We start from the raw sequence: 19,173 nt of genomic DNA, 5'->3' as shown, positions 1-19,173 counted from the left end.
TTCATTTGTATGACTGTAAAACTGTAATTCAACATTTTTTGTACAGTGATTTTTACTTTTAGTAATCAACGGTGGAATTCGACATATGATTTACAATTTTACACACATGGTCCTAGGCTGAAAATATATATCTCTTGGCAACACAAAACAGACAAACACATCCTTACTTGTCTTAAATTCAATCTTTATAGAACGAATTTGAGCCACATTGGTAGAAATTTGTTTGTTTGGAATATGAGGTTGGTTCGCGATACTGAAGCACTTGAAGCACTCTTTGGTAATCGATTGATTGATTATCTTCATAACTGCTAAATCATTCAAACATAATTAAAATAGATACAACAACTCGTGTTGTTGTTCCCAATTCGAATACTTGAACTGATCGAGTGAACTGATATCATTTTCTGTTATCGAGCCACAGCGGTGTTGTAGACCAACCCAACATTCACGTGTCTATCACAAAAGTTGCTACTCATGAAAAACACATTGTTGATTACCTGAAATTGAAACCACAGCCCCTAATTATTTGCCATAGAAGTAAATACTTGTTTTGATTGAGTCTGGCACTTGAGACCCAAACATATCTGAACACCACATCAGTCAATAATATCACCAGCTCGTCATGAACACGTGCAACAATAAACATAGCGTGCAAGTGGTATAAGGCGCATCTGTATTCAGAATGATATATGTACCAATACCTTCGTATAACATTGATTCCAAAGAACGGAAACTCTTATTCACTTTACACTCTAAAATATAATTCGGACGATTCGACAATTCAATGCAAATCCTTGGGAACTATCACAATTGGATTGTTTGTAATTACTACAGACACAAGGGCTTGCCTATATTGGTATATAATTTTTCTCTGATCAAAACTATATATATATATATAATTTTTAAGGTCGGGCATTGTTATTTCGATATATATGTTACAACCGGTAAAATAGTAAAATATTTATAAAAAAAACCCACTGAAATTCTTTCATATCATAGTAATATAAATACTGGTTCACAGAGGTCTTATTTTTGGCATCAAATTTCAGTTTATTCGATTTATATGTTTTGTTTCATTAGTGTACGTATTTATGTTCATGTGTTGCTGATATAGCTGCTTACAAATCATGCGGGAACAGCATTAATAAACTTAGCTTAAACTAGTCTAGATTTTATTTAGTTTTTTGTTCTTGTTTATTTATTTGTTTTTTTTTTTTCAATTTTTTGTTCATTACACATACATATGTTTATTTATATGTATTGCATTTCTAGTGATTATATGAACACAAATGCAAAAACACATACACACATATACTAGCATAGCTCGTGGATGTATGTATGCGCGCACGCGATGTACATAAATAATGTATAAATATGTATATAAAGATATAGATCGCCTATCGATATCGAAGTGTTGTTGTATTTGGTAGTTTATCCTTCCAGCCGTGGTGAGAAGAGGAAGGACCTGTGAGAGTTGTTTTTATTTTTCTGCAAGAAGCGCAGCATTCTACGTTGATTTAATGTGTGTATAACTGTGGACTTTAAAGACGAGTCCCACATAAGACGATATGGCAAGGTTCCTTGAAAATCGTTTTTCACCTGTTTTTAGTTTTTAGTTCCAAAGATATGACATTCATACATGGATTATTGTTAACAATAAGCTTACGTCTAAGTGTGAGTACAAGATAGCTTTGTAGATGTGTGTGCGTATGTGTGCCTAATACGTTAAATGTTTTTAAGGTCGTAAAGGTTATGGATAGTTATTCCTGCGGAAGGTCAAATAAAGCCACAAGAAGCGACCATGATAGCGCCTATAATATTAGACAGTTAGAAGTGCAACATAACAAAACTAGTTTGCAGGTCAAAAGTGGTAGTTTTAGCTATATAGTCTTATCTATATCCAACCGACTCACAGTGAAGTCACAGTGATTCATTAGCAACGATGCGAATAGAGAGGTTTGGGATCACCACGGTAAAGGCTATAATTAATTATAAATTGTATATAGAAACACTCTGCTAACATATTTTGGTGTGTGGTGGGAGGACAAACGGCCACACATATTTCCATATACAATCTGTGGCATTACTTAAGTACCCATAACCAGCCACAAGCACATACACCTTCCATAAGCTTTCCAAACAGGTACTAAAAGTATACACTATACACATACATACATAATCTTAATTAATTACAGCTGATAAATGTGAGTGCATGGTTGGCGTTTTATCATCGCTGGATAATTTTAGGGGTCATTGTTTCGCTTCACTGCCTTCTGGGCCAAATAAACAGCGACAGAGTGTGTTTAAACAGGTTTACAACTGTAGGCGCTGCTGGGGGCAAATTGGAGTTGGTTTTATTTTTATAGCTGATATCTGATAATAGTGTCAACGGAAAACAAAAAAAAAAAAAAACACCCACAGATGGTGGTTGGGACGCAAATCATGGAGGACGTGTGCATTCATTCTTTACAGTAACCCAGATGGTACGAGTGTCGCTGATACAAATATATTCTGGTACAAATGACAAGACTGCCATGTCGGCCACACTACAAGTTGTGACTCGTATCATTGGACTGCTATTGAGAATACGAATCTCATTCCGGGGGCCTTAAAGAAAAACGACAAGCTGGGCGTAGATTTCTATTGAAACAAGTATGACCATAAGCAAAAAATTTACACCGCAGTACAAGCGTCGGTATGGACGTCGGCACTGACATTGATTTGCACCAACGTCTGATTTCTGGTCGCCCGTTCGTCCATTTGGGCCAGTACTAGACATGCCTCCTGCATCTCCAATGCAACCGGGCCAATGTCAAACGGACGCCAACGACGAAGTGCTATCATAGGCCACGAGTAGCGAATCGATTTCATCACTTCCACTGCCGGCACTACGCTCAGACTCGTTTATGACTTCCAGACGTGTTTCGGGATGGGAGATTTTGTATTTGTTGTGTCGTTTGCTAATCAACACAGATCGAATATTGTTGTTGCGCTGCCGGTATTTGTGCTCGATACGCTTGTGACTAGGCGAGGCACCCAACATAGAACAGTCACTACTTTCTCCTTCTTCATCGTAGTAGTCCACACCATCGGTCTCGTCGCATTCATAATCATCGCCGTCTTCATACTCGTACAATTCATCATCGTCGTAATCGTCATAATCGTAATCAAGGTCGAAGAAGGCACAGCATCCTCCACGGGAAGCTTTATGAGTTCCGCTGTTGCTATGAAGTCTCCTGGGGTGCTGGTGGTGGTAATGCTGACAATGGCACTGCTGTTGATAACATTCGCACTGAGTCCTCCTTGAGCGGTCAACAATTGCTGGCGTTCTTAAAGCGGTCGTAGCCTGTATATGGTTTCGGAAAATAACGGTTATTATCAATCATATGATGGTCTACCTTTTAATCACTGTGTGTGTCCTCGTAGATAATTGCCTTAAGCTCAAAAGGTCACAATTTACCCAATGAAAATAATGAAACTTTTTTGGGACTGCCAAATATCCACCAAAAACAATTATATTTTCATTGCAGATAAACTGCAGCCTCAAAAGCTGGATTGCCAATTGGACACTAGGTGGATTACACAATGCAACAATATTCTGATACCTGTGCATTCGGTATGGGTCTGGGTGAACATCTTGTTGCATTGTGTCACACATTTGCTATTGTAATTACCTCGGGACCTTTCCAAGTAATTCCACAGCGAACTAGATTATAAAATCGTAGGACGCCCCACATAGACAGGACCTAAAATACGCCACAGTATGGCATTTGCAAAATTAGTCAAATTTAGATAGATATAAAATATGTTATAAGAACAGAATGCTATAATTATAATGAAGGCTGAGTAAGTGCATGTTGTGAAATGTGTGTGTGTGAAGCGAAATGCAGGTGTAAACTACTAGCCACGTATATCAGTCCGTCCGCACTAAAAATTAAATCTTATACGCATTTACACTGATGGCAATGAAAAGCGATGTTTGACAAAACACACTCATCAAACGCACCATGTTCGTGCGATTTTGTTTGTTTCGGGTCTTAACAGGCGATGTCTCAACATTCTTAATTATCAATTTTTTGGTCTCCATAAATGTATAAAATTTCCCATTTCAATCACAACTTGTGCTACTTTCTAAGACACCGTGTGGACTTGGCAATAGGTGGACAAGGCGACAAGGACGAAGAATGCGGTTTTTACTCCATATGGACATTCTCTCCTAAATCCCGTTGGAATGCGATAAATTTATATCTCAATGAGGAGGTCTGGTGCCAAATACCATGGTTCCCTCTAGTCTATTGGCTTGTGCTTCTCATCAGCATTTTGGGATCGGTAAGTGTTGAATTTCCACAACAAGTTGTGTTTCAAATATACCAACACACATACACACACACATATATATATATACATATATGTATAGGTTTATAGTCTGTTTGAATTTGTGACACTGGCACTCTCTGGGGGAAAGCCGCTATCATTGTGGCGTATACGGAAATACCACGTCCTTCCGCAAACCCTGTTGAGGAGATGTCGTTTGTTGGGATCGTTTGTCATGTTCAATTGTTGGCTAGTGCTTTCTTATGCAGTGGTCAGCGTAAGATTTCAAGAAATCAGTTTGAGTATCATCTAATTTGTAATACTTCCAGGTCTCTCCGAGTCACATGACACCTTGGCTGACCACAAGCTTTCTATCGTTGGCCTGCGAAACACTTACGTGCTTAATTGAACTTTTAATGGGATTTAATCGCATTGATTTCGATAGTGTCCTTGCATTGGCCCTGCCTATCGCCAACTATTGGCTTGTATGCTGCGTTCGAAATATTTTCCAGAAGGCTATCCATACCCATGATTTAGATGAAGTGCGTTTATGGTGGTAAAATGACTCAAGGATAGATGCCGCAACCACTGACGGCAAGTCAATGAAAGCAAAATAAAAAGGAAACAACAACAAGCATGCAGTTCGTTTCTATTTGTTACTTACGTTTATGAAAGCACGGGCTATAAAAAAAGCCACTTCCGCTTTGCACATCGCATCAAATTGCTAAAATGTAGGACACAGGTTGAAAAAGTCAGGTGAAAAGTGGGAGGAAAGAGAAGGATATAGAAAAGTTATTATTATTGTATAACTTAAAAAGCATATACATATAGACACACACTCGAACATCAAATACACTGACATTGGGTGGCAGCAAGCAGGCTATCCAATTCTCTGCAAAAAGAATATCCTGCTTTCAACGTCCTCTGAATCAAACCAGTCACCACTCCAACAAGGAGAAATTCAAATAAAATGCACCACAACAAGCTTGACTACAAACTTACGTTCCTATAGAGTTGAGCTAAAAGTTGCCGAAGTGTGCAACACGGATGACTTTCAGTTCCGCCGTAACCTAAATGGTTGATATACCGACATACTTCCTGATATTAGAATTGGATTTCTTTCAACTCCAATGACAACTCTGACCCCTCCAGTAGCATTTTCAATAGGCTATGCCATAAATGAAGGTAAATCATTACCATAATGAATTCTTTGCTGGTAAACCCCTACCTGCAGTGAGTCCACATGGACGATTTCCCACCGAACCCCTCGAACTGTTTCCAGGAATTTCAGTTCAATGAAATAGCGATTGATTGTCAGGGGGAATTGGGAACCACTAACCCTAATATACAATCGCCAAATAGATTCACTAAGACGGCCTTACAGCCGGGGGAGTGAATTGCGGTATTGTCACAATTACAACACAGATTCTGTGGCAATCCATTGTTCAGCTGCCTCGCTTCCCTCGCTGGCTGGAGTGGGCGGATGATAAATTTCATGTTATAAACCTTCCACTCACTCGCCATTGACAATGTGCTGTGATGTCAATTGCTATTAGCGAAATAAATCGTTCCTTGAATAGTCCGGTTACGTTTGTTGTCTGATACCATTGATATAGGCCTCGCTATGGATCAACAGTCCATTATAATTTACTGAAGACAAGCATACATAAACGAAGATGTCTTCAAAGCAGAACAAATAAATAAAAAAGCAAATCGCCAATACTGCCTTCAACTGTCATATATGTTGACATCATTGGTGGTTCATAGTTCCTGTAACTGTTAGTGTTTGTGTTTAGGCAAAAGTTTTTATTTTTGTGGTAAAGTGGAATGCAAATTTCCCTTGAAATTCTCCAATCATTATCATAAGCATCTCAGGTCGAAGAGATATCAAAGGAGATTGAAAAAAAAAAAACAAAACTAACAAATTAGAATGAAAACAAGAGGAACATTGGTCCTCAGCTGTCGTACTGCGACACAATTAACAACTAACAATAATATTTGAATACAGGCTCTTCTCGTCTTCGACTTGTTGTTGCCATTGTTTGTCTTTGCACGGCCCATGCCATTTTTTGTTGGTGAACTGGCAGGCTGGCTGTCTGGGTGCCTTAGTTCGTCTGACGTTTATCATTGTTTATCAATTCCGAAACAAAGTTTTGTAGGACAGATGTTCGAAATGAGTTTCCTTCACTGGATCTCACTGCAAAATGTTTTAAAATTGAGGTCTGCAATATAATTGACTTCATTGCCATTTAACAGGGCAACAAATGTGGCCAAACAAATTTCTATTTTTTTTTTTTGCATCTACAAATAGCTTCGAATAACAGATGTGTATTGCTTCTCCATAATAATGAGAAACATATTGGATGTTTGTTTATGTCGTCGACCAGTATCAGTGAACACTGTGCAAGCCTTGGGCCTTTGCACATTGTATTTACTCCCACTTTTATTTGAATAACGATAAACTCTTGATGCTGATGTCTCCATCAAAGGAAACTACAGACAAGACGACTTATTATCGCCTTGTGTTCAGCATTCCAAATAACGGACGCTAGCGACAAAATAGGAACGTGCCCAGAAAAACAACTAGAGGTCCGAACATTCTTCACACGTCGTTAACAAGAAAATGGCAAACGAAAAAGGTAATGGACGATAGTGGGCTGTCATCGCTGGGTCTCAGACATACGTGGAAAAGGCAAAAATCATCCTTAATACGACTATTGATATTGTTATTACTGCTGTTGTCGTTGTTGGTGGAAACACAATCTTTGAATGGCGGTATTGCCTATCGAGATCCATGTATTTTATTGAAATCACAATGTCTAACTCAGTCACAAAGTTCCACATTCGACGACGACATATTATAAGAATTTTCATTCCGTTTTTAAAGAATCCCTCATGTCCGTTTTTTTTTGTCAATCGATAGCATACATTGACAAGATTATAAAATGTCCCTTTGCACATTCTCCATTTCCAATCGCCAGTCCTAAACAAACAAAATAATCTTATCTATACATATGGGACAATTTGGCTTGACTTGTTTTGTATATATGTATATGTAAATCGATATGTATACATATATATATATATATTGTAAAATGTGGATTCAAAGTCTACCCTGATTGCACTTGTGGATATTTGGTTATTCTTATTGAAATGATTGACCAATGAATGCCTTGGGTAGACCAGAACGCAAGCTTTTGATCTTTGTTTATCAATTCCTGAACAAAGTTTTGTAGGACAGATTTTCGAAATGAGTTGCCTTCACCTTTCTTTAGAAAGGGTTCGATTACACCAGTGCAGTTTGTAGATCGAGTACAGAATTTGTTTATGATAATTCATGGTTGCTGCCAATAATGAAAGGATTCCTAAATGGTCGGGTGTATTTTAATCGACGACCATACCGCGATCTTTTTCAGCTCAGTGCATCATCTTTGTTACATTTTACTTCAGAGATTGTTTAATATAAACTAAAAGAAATAAATGAAAAACTTACCTTATTGACATGATCCCGCAGTACGTTCGAATACACCATAGCCACAGCTTCCAATGCCATAAAAGTTATGTAGCCAATAATCCATGGAACTATTAAGCCAGGATTTTCCTGATGGGAAGACAGTGCAAAAGAAAACGATTATATTTATAAATGTTGACTTGAGTTATTATGATTATTATAATTAGCAAAACAACGAACTCCGAAAACAATCATCAACGAAACATTGAATGAGCCCATGACTTGGAGTCGTCATTTCTGATGTGTCCCTATCGTTGGTATACAACTGTGGTTTCATTTTGGCAATTTCATTTATTTTGAAAATGTCAAGCGTCTCTAATGAAACCTTTAGATTTGAGGTCCACATTATTCACGCATTATTTCGATTGCTCCTATCTGTATCTCCGCTGGCGGAGATTAGTTGGAAAATATCTCGTTAATGATGAATACGCTGAACCACATTTATATACGCGTTTGATTGGCGCTAATGCGGGCTTTCAAGTTGTAAAGAATAATAACAAAATAAATGAATTAATTTATACATATGAATTGAACAGCAAAATGATATCCATGTACACATATACATTTGTATGTACATGTGCCTCAATCAGACCCTTTCGCAAAAAATGGAATCCAGCAAATTGAGAAATGCGAAATGTGATACCATTAAACACTCATTGTTCGAGCATGTTGCGTCCGTACGAGTTCGTGTGCGTGTGTGTGTGTGCTTTGTTTACGGGATACGTTTCGGGCAGATGACAGTTGGCTCTGTATATGTGTATGTGTTCAGTGCACAAGAGCTCTCCAGAGATGAGTATGCATGAGCGCAAATACATAAGCACATCCATGTAGATTTGTCGTTTCGTTTGTTCGTCAGAAAGCCGCTCTCCGATATCCCCGTACTTCGAAGCTGCTCAGCTACCTATTCACCGCAGCATACCATATTCATTCCGACCATGCTTTAAGTGCTACAAGAAGAACTCGGAAATGTTCATCCATTCATGCACACTTGCATATACTATATGGCTATATGTATGTTTGTGTGTGAGTAATACTTTAATATCTACAAAATGAAATACAATTTTATTTTATGGGAATTCTCGTTTCTGCGACTGTTGCGGGTCGGTTGTTCGGTCGGTCGGTCGTTTGGTCGTTCCTTTGTAATAAACCAAATTTTTTATAGAGATTTTGAACGAAAAACATCTTCTTACATTGCCCTTGCTCACCCACACACCGCTGTTCCAAGTTCATATCCGGTTGTCGCTATGCGTGCGTGTGTATGTGTCTGTGTCAGTGTGCCAATGTGAGCTTGTATTGTGTCATAAAACAACACTGTCAACACATGTTCATGATGATATTTTTTCATCAATTTTGTGTTTTCGTTTTTTATTCTTACATTTTGTTGTTTTTGTTGTTCTAATACAGTTGTTATCTGCAACACTCGACGGAATTTTATCGGAAAATGGCAAGTTACCAAAACAACATGAAGTACAAAAACAATGTAGTTAGTTCACTTCGACATTCATTCACATTTCGTACATTCGAACTCTTGACACGACGTAAGCTACGCGGAATTGAATCTGGCACGGCATGGGATGAGCATACCTACCCTAATACTTTTTGCCCGTAATTTGGTTTCGTGGTGGTGGTGGACGGAGCTTGATTAAAATCTGTTATTTTGAAATAGAATTTGCGTAAAATTACCTTTAGGATTCCGAAAAGTAGCATCACGCTTAGGACAATCATTGACATTTGCGTTCCAATTATGGCAAAATAGGCAATTTGAACACCTGAAAATATACAAGATGAAGGATGGGTGGAAATAAGTGTGTCCTTGTAACTATATATATATACATATATGTATGGGTGTGATGTTAATAAATGGGGACGAATAAATTCATAATTTTGCCCACTGAAACAGTGTATTCATGAACTTCTAGTACATGGTCCGTTGACATTTCGAAGTAATTTCTAACGACTCCAATAATACGTGATTAATATATATATATATATATATATTTAAGAGATCGAATGGAACAACAGCTTTATTTTAATTTGTTTCTGGTGTCACTCTAGATGCCAGAATTGTGACACATCCCGAACATTCCGAATTTTTTGAAGATTATCGGCCAATATTTAGTGTTTCAAGTTGGACCTTTAATCTGAAATTCTACTGATGTAATAGCGCAAATATGGATTAAACAATTTAATGTACTTGTTTATTCAAAATGTTTATTGGCTCAATTATCCGCACTGTATATGGTCGTAACAAAGGCGGTTTTTGCTAATTACACATTCTATCCACATCCAATTGTCGCATCCTCAGAAATGTTATTGAGCAGAGATCAAGAATTGGGGAGTACTGTCAAAAAACCTCAGCAGACCACCCTCATATATTCTACACCACTTGTGAATATGTCGAAGTTCAAAAAAACTACAAGTCAGCCAATGTCAGATGTGTCATTGAGAGTGCACCAGCATGATTGGTATATTTGCGGTCACATCGATTTTGTCAGCAACGCTCTCATGACATGGATGCCAACTCAATATTGGCATGTCATTCGATTGCAACAGGGAATTGATGCATTCAGGCATCATAATAATGATGATCATCATCGGCGGCATCATTTGCTTGTTGCCACATTTTATTGTTTAGTGGATTTGCATAGGCAATGCCGATGACGCTTAGGCGAGCGTAGACAAAATGTAGCTCATGTGTATATATTTGTTGACATTCGAAGGACATTCAGTGGTTATCATGTGTATTCAACAAAAGCGAAACAAGAAGACGGACATACGAAGGTTTTGCCAATACCATCTTTGCCCAATCTCGTTAACCACTTCATAGTCACATTAATTGGAGATACCAATAGAGAGATACAGGCAACACGCATACGCACTTTTGAATTTCCCAGTATTGTCAATTATACGTTTACCCGCACTTTGTGGTGCTCAAGGAGATTTTTCAATCCATGCCAGCCTATGGCAATCATCGAGTGGTATGCATTTGTGTGTATAGCAAGATTTCAATAGTTTACATATAGACAGATGTGTTTATGTGGGTGTTTATCGTATAATGATTAACTTACCATAGTAGACGTCCTCCAAATCTCCGGACTTGTTTATGTTGATGTTGATTCGCCATGAGTATATCAGGACTATCAGTAGTGATATATTCTGCAAAGAGACAAACATACATACATTGGGCATTTAATCACGTGCTCGTGTATACAAACATACACATATGTATATGAGTGTCTGTAAGGAAGTGTTAAAAGAAGAACCGAGAGCTGTTCATCAACGAATTACTATCAGCTTATCCTGCCCGTGCGGCAATGGCGGCTATCATTAATTATGTGTTCGTATACAGCCAACAGCTGTAGCTTTTGGGCAGTAGAATTTCGCCAAAGATGTCTGTCGTTTACCGACGGACAGGGAATATGAATGCTAACACTATATTTTCGATATATGAAGCTATGTAAGCAGCGAGCGAATTGAATTTATTGCTATTTTATGCAGAAGAATACATTGATAAATATCCATGTATTAAAAATACAACAACGAACGATACTTTACGTAGTTGGACAGCAAAATAAATGATGCAACATATCTTATCAACCTAAAGTGTCCATAGTATGTCCTGTATGAAGGAGTTGATTAAGTGTATATGGGCAATATTGCCAATTTTTTAATATTCCATTTTCAAAAAATCAGCTTTTTTGTTTTTATGGCACATCAATGATTTTTGTTACACATATAGAGAAAAATGTTCTGACTCCGAAACCGTTCGCGATCAAATTTTTGGTTGATGCGCGCAAAAATTATCGAGGTTTTAATTTTGGGCATAAGAAAAAAATCTTAAAATTACGCCGTTTATTATATTGACCAAAAACGTTGATATATATCTTCATCCGTAAAATAAGAATATGAATATATTATAATAATAACGATAAAGGTGCACATATTCGCGAAATAAGAGAAAAATAAAAAAATATATAGCTGATTACATCAATATTTTCAATATATTAATGACATACACACACATAAAAATTAATTTAAAAATATCTACATAATCTAAACACCATGATGAATCAAACGATATCATAATCACACATGTTCGTGTAGCGGTTTCTAAATCAAAGCGAAAACAAAACAAGATATTGAGGAAAAATATTTGTTTTTGGTTCGAAAAAATAATGTCATCATATTTTTTTTTTAATTGTATACAAGAAATTTCAGAACAAAAATGTTGGAGTTATTCTGCTATTTTCGCCGAAAAATTGACCTATATAATAATAATCACTTTTTGTGTATAAGTATACGCCTTGCGGATTATATCAAGACCCTTCCGATAAGTCTTAGAATTCTACAAATAGGAATAAATCTTTAAATAAAATAATATTATGAAATATACATTTTAAATTGCGTGTAAATCGCGTAATTCTCATAATCATTTGATGCGCATGCGGTTTCCAGGAAGTACTGAAGATTATCTTCCAATCCATATATATTTTGCGAAATTTCATTTGACGGCTAAGATGTGCCACACGTTACATTGAAGTACCCAAAAAATCGTAAAACGCGAATAATTTCCGAAAACTCCATATGCCATTAACGCGCATCCAATTTCGGTGTGCACCCTAAAAAAATAAATCGATCTATACCGATTTCAATGTGGTCCATTAAGAACCATGGATGTGCCAGCAGAATCTATTTTTGGATTTTTGCGTACATCTCTCTTTCGCTGAAGTTTTTAAAGTTCTCTTTTCGAAAAAGATCAAAATCCGTATGAGGTCATTTATTGAAGCGGAAATGATACACAGAAAACGCAAGTAAATCCGCTATATTTTCAAAAACATTTTTTGCCAAATTTCGTGTTTTTGGAAGTCCAGTTTTTTCCCATGCCAGCCTATGGCAATCATCGAGTGGTATGCATTTGTGTGTATAGCAAGATTTCAATAGTTTACATATAGACAGATGTGTTTATGTGGGTGTTTATGGTATAATGATTAACTTACCATAGTAGACGTCCTCCAAATCTCCGGACTTGTTTATGTTGATGTTGATTCGCCATGAGTATATCAGGACTATCAGTAGTGATATATTCTGCAAAGAGACAAACATACATATTAAATTTAATCACGTGCTCGTGTATACAAACATACACATATGTATATGAGTGTCTGTAAGGAAGTGTTAAAAGAAGAACCGAGAGCTGTTCATCAACGAATTACTATCAGCTTATCCTGCCCGTGCGGCAATGGCGGCTATCATTAATTATGTGTTCGTATACAGCCAACAGCTGTAGCTTTTGGGCAGTAGAATTTCGCCAAAGATGTCTGTCGTTTACCGACGGACAGGGAATATGAATGCTAACACTATATTTTCGATATATGAAGCTATGTAAGCAGCGAGCGAATTGAATTTATTGCTATTTTATGCAGAAGAATACATTGATAAATATCCATGTATTAAAAATACAACAACGAACGATACTTTACGTAGTTGGACAGCAAAATAAATGATGCAACATATCTTATCAACCTAAAGTGTCCATAGTATGTCCTGTATGAAGGAGTTGATTAAGTGTATATATGTATATTTGTCGAGATGATAAATGTGTCAACTCTTTAAAGAACACCACATCGTCATGTCATCATATTTGGCAGAAATTAAATGTCTTCTCAACGCTTGCAAAGCCGTTCCAATACAACGTGTTGATTCGAGTCATACAGACATATTTTAAAGCCTTTTTCATTCTATTCGTGGTGTTTGTAACGGAAATAATAGCTCGCAAAATTGGATTGAAAAAAATTACATATTGTTGAAGGTTATGGGATTTATATTTAGAATTAAATATTGAAACTAATTACATTTACACCCTTTGACATACTACATACATACATATATAGGAATTACATATTTACATATGCACACATATACGGGCATGCATCGATATAAACAGTTGGTGGCAAACGTGATGTGGAGGATTAAATCCAGACTGGTAGATGAAATATGCATTTTACATGACATCTACAGGAGCACCAGTTCCCAACGGCGTCACTGGCATGTTCTTGCTACCCGTCATTTAATAATGACGGAGTTTTTAATTGATTTTAAATCAATTTGAATCACTTTTTATGTTCCAGCTTCCACGTGTGTCTATCTATATAGCATGTACATATGAATTGTAATCATTACAACAACATTTTTTGGGATTAATCAAAGGTATTATTGTTTAAACGCTCGTATAGACTAGACGCGAATGAATGAAAGCTAGCTGGTATTTTGTATAGTATATGGATATAAATATAAACTCGAGATAACCACACAATTGATTACATATCCCAATCAGTATTGGTCATTTTTATTAGACTAAAACTATTTAAAGTTTTATTTTTTATTAAAAAATAAATTTATTCATTGGTAGAGATATGAACTTTAAATATAATGGGAACAATTTTCACTAAGGCGTCGTGCAAAAACACTGCACCGATAAGAAAAATATTTAATGATCATTATTATAAATCTATTTTCGGGTCATGCTACAATTTTAATAAAAAGAACTTATAGAAAATTTTGAATGTTCACAATCCGGATTATAGTATGCGCAATGAGTTGTGAAATGTTTTAAAGAACTATTCCGTTCGGAATATTAAGGAATGGATAGGCTGGAACCATATTATTTGGGAGTTTATGGACAATTTGTGATGTAGACTATGGACTATGCGTCTAATGTGGACCACCCCCATATCTAAGAAAATGCTTAAAATATGTCAATGTCGCTTTGATATATGTTTTTCTAATTGGTAAAAACAAACGTCTAACATGCTTTTTAGTACATAATTGCAATGTTGAAAATTTTGTTGAAATCTGTGATTTGAAAAGTTTTTTATCATAAGAGTCTAACAATTCGTTTTTCTCAATTATAAAGAAGTTATATAGAACTTTATTTTTTTCAATAAAAGTGTAGGATTAACTGTAATTACAATCGGTTAGTTTTAATTTTTATTTATTTTTTAAGCCAAAAAATATTTTTAAATAAAAAAATGCAAAATCGGGTATTGTGGATCACTATAAAAAACGAGACATTTTCATGGGGACAAGTTCCGAACAAGGCCCCATATTAAAAACATTTCTATGAGGAAAACTCTGAAAACTCGATATTGCGAAATTACAGCTGCTTCGGTTGGATATTGAAGCTAGGACTATTCCAAAAAATATACGGGGTTCATACCCATATATTTTTGCATTATTTGTTACACAAGATTGCAATACATTGAAATTTATCCCAACCAATCCACAACCCACCTTTTAGCTTATTGGTCCACATACTGGTCCACATTACCCGCCAAGTTGTTTTTATTTGCAGTTATGAGTTATAATATAGTGCAATAAAATTTTTATAGTCAAATATATATAATGTTTGACCTGAAATATATTTAGACGACAAATCTACTATGTCGTGAAAACAATTTGTTTTAATTTTTACCGTTGGTACGCCCACAATATCAAAAAAAAAAGAAAATGGTGGTCCACATTATCCGAAGTTACACTATACATTAAACACAAAGCATTTGGATATACAAGCTTGTAATTTAAATGAAAAGTCTATAGCTGATGTCGTGAAATAGAAAGACTATACTAAGCAATAGAAAGGATGAAGCTGTGTCTATTTTAATATAAAAAAATGGATGAAAACAGGTTGAGGCCAACAAGTTTTGTAGGGTTTCCCTTGATTTGTGACTGAAAATCCACCTACAAGAACGGGGGATACGCGCCTGCCAAAGTCTCGAATTTAATTGTGATTACATGGTTCTTGATGGATCGAAAAGAAAACAAATATTTCTTCGAACAAAAACAACAAATATTTTCTCAATATCCTGTTTTGTCGTTGCTGTGATTTTCAACCCCCAATACAGGCTTGTGTGATTTTGATACCATTTGATTTATCGCATTTAAATGCTTTAAATTAAGTTTTATGTGGACATATGTCCTAAATATAATAAAAAAAGTATGTAGACTCCTATATTTTAATATTTCGCGAAAAGTAACTCTAATATATTTATATTTAACGATTAAGCCACGTATCAATGATGATGGTCATTTTTTCATCGTCTTTTATATTTAATGAAGATGTGTGTTTTTATAGTCTCAGCGACGTTTTGTTTCACTTTTGTATTTCATAAATTCTGACTGCTGCCACTTGCTCACTCCTGCCACGATTTCCTTGAGTAGCAATGCTTGTTTTTGTTATTCAAGTGGCACGTATTTCAAGAGTGACATCATCCATTCAATTGGCCTGATTATAGTATTCTCACACACACACACGCAGGCACTCACATTATATCGTGTTTATGCAGACATCTGACTTTTGAATTTGTAAATTTAAATTCAAAATTTTAAAGCGAACCCACACAAGTTGCTTGCGGGAGTTGCTCGGAAAATGTGGAAACGAATGTCTGCATCTATCGATCAATCAACGCTTAAGTCAACTTAAATAACAATCTATTTTAATAATATTTAAATGATTAAACTACAGGGAATGGATGATGTTGTACCGATTCTTGTTGTCAGTGGCATGGTGAACAGTAAGTCCTTACGTTGGACCAACGGTAATATAATGCCACACCATCACGCTTACTCATTAAACATTCCCAATGAACATTTTAAAGCCATTATCGGATAATTTTGAAACATAAAAACAATGGATGACAACAAATTATTTAGTTGGTGATGAGAGTCGGGTTGGGAGACAGACCTCCTTGCTGGCATGCATGTGGATTAGAACGAACCTAACATCATGTATTCGACATTATGTTTGGGCGCCATAATAGTCTAACGCGTCCAACGCCCCATACAATGAGCCATGACGCCAGTAAAGTGGGGTTGGAGACAGAGGCTCTGACACACATTATGTGCCATTATGCATTCGACAAAACCAAGCACGGCCAAATAGGCATTGTATGATGCTTGAGTTGCCACTAATTGCTGTTGGTGCCGCACCTTGCCTGGCCTTGGAGGGTGGCGGGCTGCATACAGAGAGCAATTTACCACTCACCAATAAAACACATTAATGAAGTTATAAAGATGTTGTTTATTAGAATTTGCCAACACATTTCCAGCGCCACTAGCAAATTCTAGGCACGTTCTCGTAATCAACATAAATTATGAGTGAATTTACAAGAAAGACAGTCAGTCATCTATTGCGAAAATGTGCAAGTATGCACAACGATGAGCAGGTCCGTTTTCACGACTGGCTGGTGGCAGACAGGCTGATGGGGGAGATATTTCCCGGATGGGTGGGGTGTTTCGGGAAAATTGCATTTTTTTATCCAAAAGCAAGATGATTGCAAAGGAATTGAATTGGTGCCCTGAGTGATCACGAACAAATATGCTGTGAACAACACTTATATTTGTTCTATATCTTTCGTGCTTTCAACACGACAATGAATGTTGCAATGGGTTTGCTCTGATATTTGGTTCTTATGCACAGTTCGTTGTCGCTTATGGCGAGCCAAGTGTACTCTGATCAAGTTACTACCGGACAACGCACACAAAAAATTGTATACTTACGATTGTGTAAATGGCGCTTGCTATGGCCAAATTTTTGGCATGCAACATACGACAGCATCCGGTGGCTGTCAACGGCCCGTAGGGATACAAAATCACGGATTTCATTTTTTCACCGGCACCAGCAGCAACGGCCGCAGCAGTTACACAGCTCGTATGCTTTGTTTTCATTTTTGTGGAGTATCGCTGCCAAAGAGGTCGGAATCCAGGGACGAATGATTGACGCAACACTTCAACATGACTCGTATGCCTCAGTAAGTCACAACTTTACACAAACGCACATGGGAAGTGGAAGTGTGTACGTGTGGATACCCATGTTACTACAACCAACTTAAGCGGCCACCATGACAAACTAGCGACGACAGTTTCCACTCTCGTTTTTCCTACTCTTTGTGTCCTGCTGTACAAATCCTTTGATACTGGTGTCTGTTTGTTGGCTTCCAAGTTAATTAAACAAGCGCGATGACTGCAAATAGAAACAAAAAACGAACCGAAAAAATAAATCAATCAGAAAATATTGGATTCTAACGTTTAATTTACATTCATGTAAATCAACCCAAATCAATCACAAGCCAATCCATATGTTGGCATATGAAAAGCAATAGCTGGTTACAAAAACGAAGACACCAACATGCCATTTAGAGTTGAGTGACAAACTATGGACAAGATAATAGGTCCAATGTGCGCCTTCCATCCATAATAGCGAGTAGAGAACTACGGTACTGCCATCAATACCGCATACGACTATCATAAGTACTGCACGTGAACTTTGGCCGATATAGACAATTCAGCCAATGTGTTGAGGCCAAACGGAAGTCGAGTATGATTTCTCCTGGACTCAGTAATTCAATACATACTCATTATTATGACTACATTAAATATTTGTTAATTAAATTCTCCCATTGCTTCATGAGGATTATTTTTATTCCAGATATTCTACATTTCTCCGTTTCGTATTCTATAATTGAAGGTCACAAAGAAAGAATAGCCGACAAATTGCATAAGCGGCACAGACAACACTCACCCACACACTCACTCTTTAATACATATTTTGCCCATAACCAACTAGAAGTGATTGCAGAGCATGTTTCCCGAACGTATGATTTATTTGACTTGGAAAGCAATACTGTAGCATTCATACGCCCAGATGTGTACCCCAGTCAGCCACAGTATTGTCGTCGTTGCTGTTTTTGTCTGGGCAATAGGAAAATCGATGACACCATCATTTATGGCGAGCAGACGTCAATAGAGATATTTTTCTCCTTATTACAGACGATACAAATAAATGTGGAAAAAAGCTTTAATACAGTATACACAGGGGAACGTGGACATGCGTTTGTGTGCGAGTGTGTCAGCCTATACAAGCTGTGCGAATGGAGTTGTCAACGACAATAATGACTATAATTTGTGGTCATTGCTTTTATTGCAGATAATTTAACAAAACGACAAACGAAGTAGCAACAGCTATACTAACAATACAGCTGTACAAGGAATCAACAATTGCACAGAAGTTAACATGTCGACACAAAGTGGTGCCACAACAAATGTTTAGCTTCCTTCTTTTGTTAGTCGTACATCAGCAGACGACTGAAATTACAGGCAAGCTGGCCCACATTGGGCCACACAAAAAAGAAGAAAGGAAAAAACAGTAAAAAACAATAGAGGAACATAGAACGCTGGTCGGCAGTGATGGCAGCAAAAACGAAACCCGAGCACTTTAAGGTGTTGCAATGTTTGCCTGAGAACACAAAGACCTAAATGACAGCCACAGCTTTAAAGACATTTAAACATGTAAA

The 19,173-nt window shown here is 36.8% G+C and overlaps 3 protein-coding genes across 3 annotated transcripts in view; 1 reads left to right on the top strand and 2 right to left on the bottom strand.

Moving 5' to 3' along the window:
* Positions 1-19,173, bottom strand: part of LOC133331861 (WD repeat-containing protein 26 homolog) — a 155,103-nt gene that overhangs the window by 61,395 nt on the left and 74,535 nt on the right. The gene's annotated exons all lie outside the window — the stretch shown is intronic.
* LOC133331860 (uncharacterized) lies at positions 2,760-17,545 on the bottom strand. Its single transcript, XM_061540243.1, is given in 7 exon segments — positions 2,760-3,244; positions 3,606-3,746; positions 4,979-5,038; positions 7,808-7,915; positions 9,509-9,594; positions 12,823-12,910; positions 17,381-17,545. Coding segments are annotated over 7 exon segments (1,020 nt in total). The 5' UTR covers positions 17,486-17,545; the 3' UTR covers positions 2,760-2,812.
* Positions 4,090-4,874, top strand: LOC133331869 (uncharacterized). Its single transcript, XM_061540258.1, has 3 exons — positions 4,090-4,329; positions 4,418-4,591; positions 4,644-4,874. Exons 1-3 carry the CDS (start codon positions 4,090-4,092, stop codon positions 4,872-4,874), a joined length of 645 nt encoding a protein of 214 aa, XP_061396242.1.

Source organism: Musca vetustissima, unplaced genomic scaffold (assembly GCF_032173495.1).
Source record: "Musca vetustissima isolate MV318-11 ecotype Yass unplaced genomic scaffold, APGP_CSIRO_Mvet_v1 utg24363, whole genome shotgun sequence".
NCBI classification, from domain to species: Eukaryota; Metazoa; Arthropoda; class Insecta; order Diptera; family Muscidae; genus Musca; species Musca vetustissima.
Note: the sequence above shows the minus strand (reverse complement) of the source record. Positions and strands in the feature narration are given on the sequence as shown.